The sequence below is a fragment of the Microtus oregoni genome, unplaced genomic scaffold (genome assembly GCF_018167655.1).
Source record: "Microtus oregoni isolate MIOR12 unplaced genomic scaffold, Mior012 000006F_ref0000085, whole genome shotgun sequence".
In the NCBI taxonomy this organism is placed as follows: Eukaryota; Metazoa; Chordata; class Mammalia; order Rodentia; family Cricetidae; genus Microtus; species Microtus oregoni.
Window position 1 is genome coordinate 44,496,216 of NW_024543065.1, and position 12,432 is coordinate 44,508,647.

At 43.9% G+C, this 12,432-nt stretch overlaps 1 protein-coding gene and 1 non-coding gene across 2 annotated transcripts; both read left to right on the forward strand.

Annotated features, from left to right (window-relative positions):
* The first annotated feature begins 576 nt into the window (after positions 1–576).
* On the forward strand, positions 577–683 carry LOC121450243. The gene has a single exon (XR_005974572.1). It is a non-coding gene; the product is annotated as a U6 spliceosomal RNA (small nuclear RNA).
* Positions 684–10,656: 9,973 nt separating this feature from the next.
* Positions 10,657–11,643, forward strand: LOC121449848 (olfactory receptor 1019-like). The gene has a single exon (XM_041654518.1). The coding sequence runs from the start codon at positions 10,657–10,659 to the stop codon at positions 11,641–11,643; it is 987 nt and encodes a 328-aa protein (XP_041510452.1).
* Positions 11,644–12,432: the final 789 nt, after the last annotated feature.

Sequence of the window (12,432 nt, forward strand, 5' to 3'; positions counted from 1 at the left end):
TAAAAGAAAGCATTTAATTGGGGCTGGCTTATAGTTTCAGAGGTTTAGTGCATTATCATCACGGCAGCGAGCATGGCGACATGCAGGCAAACATGGTGCTAGAGAAGGCAACAGTTCTACATCTTGATCCACAGGCAGCAGAAAGAGAAAGATGACGCTGGGCCTGACTTGATCATTTGAAACCTCAAAGCCCATGTCCAGTGACACATTTCCTCCATCAAGGCCACACCTACTCCAACAAGGTAACACCTCCTAATTCCTCTTGTCAAGTACCACCACTCCCTAAAGACCATACGTTCAAATATAGGAGCCTATGGGGGCCATTCTAATCACCATAGGTAGAAAACCAAATTAAAGAGTAGGCAAAAAATTTGAACCCACTCTAATGAGATGGCTTTGTGGGTAAAAGTGATTGTGACCCACCTTGATGATCTAGCTGAGTACAATCCCCAGAACAGAGATGGTAGAATTAGAACACCAACTCCCACAAGTTATCCTCTGATCCCCACACACAGTGTGGCACATGCACACGCTCTCACACATACATAAAGAAAATGTAATAAAATTAGTAAAATAGTGCTCACTTTGGTAGCACATATACTAAAACTGGAATGATACAGAAAAAGCTAGCATGGCCCCTGTGCAAGAATGGCACTCAAATTCAAGAAGGATTCTATATTTTTAGCACCCAAGGTTCAGCGTCTTGTTACTCCATGTGTCCTGCAGCACAGATGCCATCATGTTGCTCTGAAGAAACAACAAAGTAAAACAGAGAGGAGGCTGCAGAATATGCCGAACTTTTGGCCAAGAGGATAAAGGAAACCAAAGAAGAGTGCCAAGAACAGATCACCAAGAAACATAAACTGTTCCTGCTGAGAGCTTCTACTTCTAAGTCTGAGCCCAGTCAAAAATATAAGTCTTTGCCGGGTGGTGGTGGTGCACGCCTTTAATCCCAGCACTCGGGAGGCAGAGGCAGGTGGATCTCTGTGAGTTCGAGACCAGCCTGGTCTACAGAGCTAGTTCCAGGACAGGCTCCAAAGCCACAGAGAAACCCTGTCTCGAAAAAACAAAACACAAAACAAAAAACAAAAAAATATAAGTCTTTAATGGTAATAAATAAATAACCATATCTTGAAAAAAATGAATAAAATAAAGTAGTCATTAACAAGAAAGGCTCTTTAGACAATGTTAAATAAGTAAAGACAGCAATCGCTTTTATTATTAAGGAAGATTAATTAAAGATAAAAACACAAAATGTACTTAGCTATATGCTCTGGTAAAATGTATGAAATAAGAATTATATTTTAATAAATAATTGTTAAAACAAATGGAGGCATTGCTTAGTGGTTAAGAGCATTCACTGTTAAACCATGAGGACGAGAGGTTGAATCCCAGCACCCATGCAGCAAGCCAGGCATCTCACACATGCTTGTGACCCTGGTTCCAGGGACAGGAAGAAGGCTGGGGCTTCTGGCCTAGGTGAGCAAACAGAAGCTCCAGATTCAGGGACAGGCCCACTTCAAAAGAGTAAGTGAAGGGTGATGGAGGAGGGAATCTGGTGTGCTCTTCTGGTCTGTGCATACATGTATATTTGGACGCCACACATATTTGTATATGTGCATGCACTTGCATACACACAAATAAACAAATATTTGAAAAATAGATAGGATCACACACCCTTCAGAGTGGCATGGCCAGGAAAGCCTGGTGACAGGAGGAAGGGCAGCAGCCACTTCACTGTAGTCAGGAAGCAGAGAGAGATGAATGGCTGGTATTCAGCCCTTGGAATCTGAGCCCATAGGGTTTTCCCACCTAAATTAACCTATGCTAGAGACTTCCCTCACAGACATGCCCAGAGTTTTATCTCTAAAGTGATACTAGATCCTGTTCAAATTACAGATAATATAAGATAATGCACTGTGGAAATTTAAACCAAAAGAAAAATACAATGATTCTTTGGTCACTGGAAGATCGTGAGTTTAAAAACTATCCAGTTAGTCATAAAGACAAAAATTGATTCTCATGCACATAACTCATAGATAGTGATAAAGCACATACAAATTGAGTTAAATAATTTCCCATGAATAAAGTGTGCACACCAATTGATCCAGTGATTCCAATTTATTGAAAAAAATCTGTGCCTATATATAAAGAGGGTATGCTTTATCTTGTAAATAGATACAAGATATGGTTGGGGAGATGATTCAGTGGTTAAAGCCCTTACCATGCAAGTATAAGGACCAGCGTTGAGATCCCCAGAACTGGGTAAATTTGGATGGGTGTGGTGGCCTGCCTGTAATTCCAGCCTCACAGGGGATTCCCCAGAGCAAGCTTGTTAGTGATCGATCATATGGGTCAGCTTTGAGTTTGAGTGAGAGACTCAGCTTCAGTGGTTAAGGTGGAAGATCTTTTGATGATGATCCTAAACATCAACCTGAAGCCTCCACATGCATGCATACTCATACAAAAACATACACACATGGGTGACCAAACACATGAAAACACATATGCATATATATATATATATATATATATATATATATATATATATATGTATATACACAAACCATACACATCAATGAAAATGGAAAAGTAAAATATTAATAAAACAAATAGATACAGGATAGACCAACAATATATATGAATTAATATTCACTGTAATCAATAAGAAAATGTCTTGAAAATGAGAGGCCATTTATAAGTGTAACCAAACTCAAGGTTAATGATGAACAAAAGGACATTAAATAATCCACAAAGAAATTTGTTGAACACACTTAGAAATATATAATCTAAGATGTTCATTTTTAAGACTTAATTTATGTGTATATGAGTAAACATATATGACCTAAAATGTTTATTTGAAAGTATTTGTTTGCATGTGAGTGGATGTACATGCCAGGGGGTGTGGAGATAGGAGAGAGTGCTGAGTGTCCAGCTCTAGCATTCTCCACTTATTCCTTTGAGGCAGGGTCTCTTCCTGAATCTGGGTCTTTCCTTTTCTTTGCTAGACTGGAAGCTGACAAGTCCCAGTGATTCTCTTGTCTCTGCTCATGACACATCTTGGGTTACAGGAGTGTACAGGATTCCTGGTTTGTTTTGTGGGTACTGGGATCTGAACTCTGCTCCTTGGGATTGTGCAGCAAGAGCTCACATCTAGTGGACCAACCCTCCAGTCTAAAACCCGCGATATTTGGGAGAGATGTAAGAACGCCAGTTACAGCACCATTGGCCTTGGCCAAAAGAATGAAAACAGACTAAGAGTCCACTGATGTGAGAATGAATACTCTAATTTTTTATCTACAGTATTGGGTTATCTGCTGAAGTTCTTTTTAAAGATATTTGTATGTGAGATTCCTATTTAATAACTGTCTGAGACCATTTTAAATCCAAAGAACAAGACTGAGCCAGTGACCTAGGCTGGAGCAAGCCTGAGAGAGCAAACTCCACAGGAGCATGAGCGGACCCAGACCAGGGACATTTATGGAAACAGGACTGAGCTAGCAACCTAGGCTGGAGCAATCATGAGACAGTGAACTCCACAGGAGCAGGAACAGAGCGAATCCTGGGAGTGCCAGGTGACCTCCAGGAACACAGAGTGACCAATGGGGTGACTGGACCTGTGGCACTGACTGCATCACAAGGAGCAACCATCTAGGCTTTGAATACGTTGGCATCTAGAAGACTGATCACCAGAGTCACAGACAGCCCAACTATACCAATCAGAGGAAAAGATGGGTAGACAAGGTAATAACACACACAACACCACAAAGAACAACACAGCACCAGTAAAAACTAGTGACCCTACAACAGTAAGACTTAAACAACCAAATATAGATGAAGCAGAAGAATATGGCCTAAAAAATAGCTTTAGGAGAATGTTTAAGGACCTTAAAGAAGAAATGAAAAATTCCCTCAAAGAAATGGAGGAAAAGAAAAACAAAAAATTGGAAAACATAAACCCCTTAAAGAAAACCAAGAAAAATCAACCAAACATATAAAAGAAACTATTCAAGACTTGAAAAATAAAATAGAGACAATAAAGAAAACACTAGCTGAGGGAATTAAAGAAACAGAAACCCAAGAGAATTATAGAAACAAAAATCATGAGAAAACAATCAGGAACCACAAATACAGCATAAACAGCAGAATACAAGCGATGGAAGAGAGAATCTCAAGCATTGAATATACAATAGAGGATACAGACTCATCAGTCAAAGAAAACATTCATGGAGCTGCCCGAGAAAGACATGCTGAAACCTTGCCAGTAGGCCAAGAATAAAATATAAAATAATGTAAAAGGGTTAATTCTAGATGTAAGAGCTAGCTAGCAATACGTTTAAGTAATTGGCCAAGCAGTGATTTAATTAATACAGTTTCCTTGTGGTTATTTCGGGAGTCTGGGCAGTGGGAAACAAACACGTGTCCTCCTTACTAAAATCATCTCATTAGATGCTAAAAAAGCTTTTGACAAAATACAACATCCCTTCATGATAAAGATCTTGAAAAGAGCAGAGATACAAGGAACATACCTAAACATAATAAAGACAATATACAACAAGCCAACAGCCAACATCAAACTAAATGGAGAGAAACTTACAGTGATCCCACTGAAATCAGGAACAAGACAAGGTTGTCCACTCTCTCCATATCTATTCAATATAGTTCTTGAGGTCCTAGCTTGAGCAATAAGACATCAAAAGGAGATTAAGGGGATACAAATCGGAAAAGAAGAAGTCAAACTCTCACTATTTGCTGATGATTGATAGTTTACATAAGCAACCCCAAAAATTCTACCAAAGAACTTCTACAACTCATAAATACTTTCAGTAATGTAACAGGATACAAGATTAACTAAAAAAAATGGGTAGCCCTTCTTTACACAGATGAAAAATGGGCTGAGAAAGAATTCAGAGAAACATCACCCTTCACAATAGCCACAAATAGCATAAAATATCTTGCAATTAGTCTAAGCAAACAAGTGGAAGACTTGTACGACAAGAACTTTAAATCTTTGAAGAAAGAAATTGAAGAAGACACCAAAAAGTGGAAAGATATCCCATGCTCTTGGGTAGGTAGAATTAACATAGTAAAAATGGCAATCTTACCAAAAGCAATCTACAGATTCAATGCAATGCTCATCAAAACCCCAGCAAAATTCTTCAAAGACCTCGAAAGAACAGTACTCAATTTCATATGGAAAAGCAAAAAACCCAAGATAGCCAAAACAATCCTGTACAATAGAACTTCTGGGGGCATCACAATCCCTGACTTCAAACTCTACTATAGAGCTAAAGTACTGAAAACAGCCCGGTATTGGCATAACAATAAGGCAGGAGGACCAATGGAGCCGAATTGAAGATCTGGATATTAATCCACACACTTTTGAACACCTGATTTTTGACAAAGAAGCAAAAAAATATCAAATGAAAAAAAAACATACTTAACAAATACTGCTGGCATAACTGGCTATCAACATGTAGAAGAATGAAAATAGATCCATATCTATCACCACGCATAAAATTCAAGTCCAAATGGATTAAAGACCTCAACATAAAGCCAGCCACATTGAACCTCACAGAAGAGAAAGTGGGAAGTACACTTGAACACATTGGCACAGGAGACCACTTCCTAAATATAACCCCAGTAGCACAGACACTGATAGAATCAATTAATAAATGGGACCTCCTGAAACTGAAAAAGTTTCTGTAAAGCAAAGGACACTGTCAACAAGACAAAACGGCAGCCTACAGAATGGGAAAAGATCTTCATCAACCCCACATCAGACAGAGGTCTGATCTCCAAAATATAAAAAAATAAATAATCCAATAAAAAATGGAGTACAAACCTAAACAGAGAACTCTCAACAGAGGAATCTAAAATGGCTGAAAGACACTTAAGGAAATGTTCAGCATCCTTAGTCATCAGAGAAATGCAAATCAAAACAACTCTGAGATTCCATCTTATACCTGTAAGAATGGCCAAGATCAAAACCACTGATAACAACTTATACTGGAGAGGTTGTGGGGTAAATGGAACACGCCTGCATTGCTGGTGGAAATGTAAGCTGGTACAACCCCTCTGGATATCAGTGTGGTGCTTTCTCAGAAAATTAGAAAACAACCTTCCTCAAGACCCAGTAATACCACTTTTGGGTATATATCCAAAGGATGCTCAATCATGCCACAAGGACATGTGCTCAGCCATGTTCAAAGCAGCTTTGTTTGTTATAACCAGAATCTGGAAAAACTTAAATGCCCCTTGACCAAAGAATGGATAAGGAAAATGTGGCACATTTATGCAATGGAGTACTACACAGCAGAAAAAAATACTGACATCTTGAAATTTGAAGGCAAATAGATGGAGCTAGAAAACATAATATTGAGTGAGGTAACCCATACCCAGAAATACAGTTATCATATGTATTCATTCATTAGTGTTTTTAAACATAAAGCAAGGAAAACTAGCCTATAAATACAATCCCAGAGAACCTAGACAACAATGAGGACCCTAAGAGAGGCATACATGGATCTAATCTACATGGAAAGTAGAAAAGACAAGATCTCCTGAGTAAATTGGGAGCATGGGGACCATGGGAGAGGGTTAAAGGGGAGGGCAGAGGCAGAAAAAGGAGCAGAGAAAAATGTAGAGCTCAATAAAATAAAAAAAATCCAAAGAAACTATAAAGGTAAAATAGTAAATGACATATTGCCCACTACCATAGAGGATGATCAGAATATTCTAGAAATCTCATAGTTGGAGCCAGGACTGATCTCCTGCCTGCCAAAGAGCCTCAATTTCAGAGTTTAGAACAGAACACAAGTCCCAGAGGTGAGCCTGGGCAAACTCCCAAGAAAAGCAGAAAGAAACAGCCCAGAGGTGGAGCTGTGGCTCAGAGCCAACGTCGAGGACTTTAGCCGACCTGGTTCATCCCCAAAGCCCTCCTTGCTATAGCTTAAGAAGTGTGACTTCATCCCTGAGTTAGGAGTTCCCACCTTGGACCTGTACCCAAATAGCCTCTCGAGGAACTGGCCTCCCACTAGCCCAGCCCAGCACCAAATAGGCTTCAGCTTCAACTCCCGGATGGGGGCAGTGGCCAGCAGCCAGGTAAGCAGCTGCCATTCTGTGCCTGGGACACCTGAGACCGCAGAGTGGGCACATCTGGGGTTGTGAGGTTGGCTTAGCCTAGCTCTTCCACAGCACTACCAACATAACATTAACCTGCTTTATAGAGAACAAGGAAGTTGTTATTCTGAGCCAAATCCCCATCACTCAGGAACACAGACTGAGTGTTAGCCTTTACCCCGACAGACAGGTTCCCTCTATGGAAGTGACATTGGTTACTTTACAGTCACAGAAGTAAAGTGAGCCAAATGTGGTCTTATCAGATAGGTATATGTAGAATATATAGGTAGACTAGAAGGGGTGTGTGACTCTTCGATAGGGTTCAGAAGCTAAGGGTCTATTGGTCTCATCATAAAACCCAAGAGGTTTTGTGGGGTGGTTTATTTGAGGCAGGATCTCCTAGGCTGGCCTCAGTCAAACTCACTCTGTAGTTGGGCCTGATCTCAATCAAGTTCACTCTGTAGTTGAGGCCGGCCTTCAACTCACATCTATCTCCTGAGTCATGGACTACCTGGGAGTTCTATCTAGTAAGGAAAACGTTGGCTGCGGAGGTTAATACCGACTGTTAAAAGGCCTAGAGATAGTCTACACTAACTGGCTCTCAAGAGCCTGCGAGTTTTCACCCGTCAGTCATGGTATAAGAGTCTGTGGGCCCTTGAATACCCACAAGGCTTCTTTTGAGGACTTCAATTGCTGTAGCTATGAGAACTTGGGCTCTCTGTCTCTGTTTTCTGTCTGAGAGATAGGGGACAAAGAGATAACTGCCTCCCAGGATGGGCAAGAAGGTAAACAGGTGCTGCAGAAGGCATTCAAAGCAGTGGGGATCCCAGAGATATTTAAACACTTGGTTATTGCATGGCTGAGGTAGCACAAAACGTCTAGTGTGGTATCAGCCCAGGGAGGGGTCACCCTTCTGTACAGCGGGCAGCAGGAGACACATTCACATGCAATTATCACAGGTTTTCCAAAAGACAGTGAGGATGGAGGCTGGATGCTGGATTTCTTCTAAAAATGTTTTTATTGCATTTTATTTATTTACCTGTGTTTGGGGGAGGTACACACACACACACACACACACACACACACACACACACACACGGAAATGAATTTGTGGTAATAGCTGTCTTCATCCACCCTGTGGACCCCAGGGTTGAACTCAGGCTGTCAGTCTTGGCAGCAAGCGCCTTTGCCCACTGCACTATCTCACCAATCAGTATTTTTTCCTAGAACATCACTGTATAGTAACACATGAAGTTGGTGTCTGATGATCCCACTGAAGTAAGCGCAGTCCTCTATGTATGCCTGGGGACCATCTCATGCAGACACCTGGATCCTGAAGAGGGAGCATTCTGTGGCAAAGGGAGGGAGGAAGAAGAGAAATGGCAGGGAGCCTCCTGAAAGAGGCACAGATGGTGGTGTTCACTTAGCACTTTTACTTCTGGGTAGGACAGGGCAACCGGGGGGGGGGTCCAACAGCAGCTGGGAGGGTTCCAGGGAGTCCTGAAGGGAGGGAGTGGTCTCAGGCTTCCAACCAGACCTGGGGGCAAGCTGAGAGCTGCTGAGGAAGGAGAGCCGTTGGGATGAAGTTGTAGTGTTTGGCAGTCACCCTACCCCATGACTAGAGTTAGTGGGGCCCATGGACGGGGGCACTGGCAGCATACCGGTGCCTGCCCTGCACAAAGTGGGTGAGCAGTAGAGATAACTGCGCACCTAGGTCAGCTGTGCGCTGCTTCCTGTAGGATGCTGGGAAGTAAAGAGATGAGTAAGAAATGACCCCTGCTTTTTGGGAGGGGGTGTAGATCATTAGACCTCACACCGAATATTCTACTTAAGAACCCTGGAGTTGCCTAGACATATGCACAGAAGGCTGGTGATGTGGCTCAATTGGTGGAGTGCTTGCCTGGCAAGCCTGAATCCCGAGCTCAAACTGGGCACCTAAACTGGGCACCTAAACTGGGCAGTCATGCACACCCGTGACCCTATCACTAGAACTGTGCAGGTAGAAGGATCAGGTGTTTAGCATCATCCTCAGCTACACAGTGAAATTAAAGCCAACCTGAGCTACATGAGATCCTGCCTCAAAGGGGATAGAAGATGGGACAGATGGGTGTATGATAAAACAAAAGCATTAAGCTAACAGAGACCATAGGCAGACATCGAACGTCTTCAGTCGCTCTCCCCCTTATTCTTTGAGACAGGATCTCTCACTGAACCCGCGACTGGCAATTTAGCCACTGGCCAGCAAGCCTCATAGCTCTACCCCAGCAGCCTGGGAGTGCAGGTGCGTGCCATGGGCCAGCTTTTCTAGCTGGGTGCTGGGCACCAAACTCAGGGCCTCATGCATATGTAGCAAGCATTTTACAGCTGAGCCATACATTTGAATTGGCGATCTATGAGAGTCAAGAGACTCTTCATACAGACGAGGAACTGCAAAGCCTCATTTGGACAGAATACTCATTTTCCCCATCTCCACCATTCCCTAACGTCCACCCAGCTAGATGCTCTTACATGCCTGGTGTCTCTGTGAGGTCTTTGAGTTTGGGATTTCAATGGAAGATAACAAACACAATTGGGTTTCAATTAAGAAACATGAACATTCCCATCAAGGCAACTCATCCTTTAAAAAAAAAAAATGGTTTTTAGGCCCGACAGTGGTGGTGCACACTTTTAATCCCAGCACTCAGGAGGCAGAGGCAGGCGGATCTCTGCTTTTGCGACCAGGCCAGTCTACAGAGTGAGTTCCAGGACAGATAGGACTACATATAGAAATCCTTTTTCAAGGAAGGAAGGAAGGAAGGAAGGAAGGCAAAAACAAAAAGGTTTTATATATTCTTTTAAAAATTCATACATGTATACTATATATCTTGATCATACCCACCCTCATTACCCCCCATCTCCCTCCCAGCACCCACCCCGTCTTCCTTACAACTTCATGTCCTTTGATAACTGTTAACTTATTTTCCCCCACCGAGTCCTATTAGCACTGCCCGTATGTTCATGGTCCTACGGCCATCCACAGGGGTGTGACCAAATTACCAGTCACTGTACCTCAAAGAAAAATGACTTGCTACCATTAACTGCCATTAACTCTCCAGACAGAGGTGTGACCCCAGAAGCTCCCTTACCCGTTTTGAAATTACACCTGGCTTGTGTGGGTAGCCACAGCTGCTCTAGGTTGGTGGTGCGACAGCCATGTCACGGCTGAGGACAGCTTTTCACAGCACCCCTTCTCCATCCTCTGGGCCCTTGCATTCTTCCTCTCCCCGTGACGCTCCCTGAGCCCCGAGAGAGAGAGAGGAAGCTGATACAGATGTTCCATGTATGGCTGGGCACTCACAGCCACCTGTTGTCAGGGCTTTCTCGGGTACCACAGATCTCTGCACTAATCCCTGCCCAACGCAGTCCAAAGTGTCTCTGGCCAAAGCTAGAAACATGAACACCTCACCTCCTTTTCCTCCTTTCCTCGCAGGTCCTTGCTATGGTTGCCCGTTCTCTCCACGGACTCTCCTTATTCCCATTTCCCAGAGACGCGCCATGGCCAATCTCTCTGCAGTGTCTCTCTTCATCCTCCAGGGCTTCTCCACGGTCCCTGCATTACAGCGGCTGAGCACGGCCGCCTTCCTTCTCATATACCTGGCTACAGTTCTGGGGAATGTCTCTATCATGGTAGCGGTGGCTCTCAATACTCGCCTGCACACACCCATGTACTTCTTTGTCAAACATCTCTCCCTGGTGGATCTCTGTTCGACATCCACCACTCTGCCCCGGGCCCTGGTGGCTGCCATGGCAGACACCAAAGAGATTTCCCTCGTGGCCTGTGCATCCCAACTCTTTGCTTTCGTCTGCTTTGGCTCTCTCGAATGTTTTCTCATCACCTCCATGGCTTTTGATCGCTGTCTAGCCATCTATAGGCCCCTGACGTATGGGACAACCATGGATTCTCAGACCTGCATCTCCCTGGTGGTGGTGGCATGGGTCAGTGGGCTCCTCTTTTCTACCTTCCACACGGTCAATACCTTCACCTTGTCCTTCTGTGGTCCCAACATAATCGACCACTTCTTCTGTGACATTCCCCCACTCATGCATCTAGCCTGTGGTGACCCTGGAGGCCATGAGGCTGCGGGCTTTGCAGTCAGTGGCTGCGTCATCATGACCTGCTTCGCCCTCACCTGCCTGTCTTACGTGCTCATCGTGTACACAGTGGTTCACATCCGCTCCTCGGCTGGCCGCTGGAAGGCCTTCTCCACGTGCTCCTCCCATCTGGCCACAGTGCTCCTGTTTTATGGCACTGGAAGTTCTGCCTACATGCAGCCCACAGCCCGCTATGCCCCTCTGCAAGGGCGCATGGCTGCTGTCTTCTATTCTATCCTCACGCCCACTCTGAACCCACTAATCTATAGCCTGAGGAATAAGGACATGAAAGTTGCTCTGAGGAGGCTGTATCCACAGGTGCCATCTTGGAACCTGTGGTTTAGACACAGGAAGGTCCAGAATCCCACTTCCAACACGTTTCCCCTGTAGCCATGCTGGGGTTCACCAGAAACTCTTTAAAACAGTTCCCAGCCTTCTGTGCTGCTCTCTGCGGTGGGTGTGGAGGGAACTGTCTTCACGCTAACCCAAGCGTACACTGGTTGTTTTATTTCCGTGCCTGTCCACCTTCTGGTGTTGCGTTTCCTCCAGACTGAAACGTGTTGTCTAAATGAAGACCGGGGAAGGCCTGAGAGGCTCATGATACACGCAGTAAATCCGGAAGACTCACTAAGGCGCCTCCCAGAGATTAAACAAACGGTAAACTTGAGGCGGCTGTCAGCACCGTGTGCAGGGCCTCCAGTAACACAGCTTTCCCGGGACACTGCCCATGCTGGAGTGAAGTTTCCCAAGACACTCACATTCCCCCGTACACCACAACCATGGGGCCGTAGCTCACTCCAATAAACTCACTGGTCACCACGCCAGACTTGGAAGGGAATCATTGCTTTAGTCTGTCAGTGTCTTAACTGGCAGAGTAGACATTGCTGTACCTCTTCCTAGGAAAAATGATGCCCTAGATATTCATATATGCATATATATATATATATATATATATATATATATATATTGACCAGTTCCCTGCTTTTGAAAAATAGGTTTGAGCTGGCTTGAATCATGCGGTGGGGCCTACTGAGGGAGGCGTCAATTCAAATATCTGGATTCCCTGGCAAGGCCAAAGTAATCCTATTCCTGAGATATTTGGGGTTTTAAAAATGAGAAATGTAAGGAAGAGTTTACTCCATAAGACCCACATGCTAGAGCTGGAGAGATGGCTCAGCA

Coding starts and splice junctions, on each gene's coding strand:
- LOC121449848 (XM_041654518.1), top strand. CDS start 10,657: ATGGCCAATCTCTCTGCAGTGTCTCTCTTCATCCTCCAGGGCTTCTCC.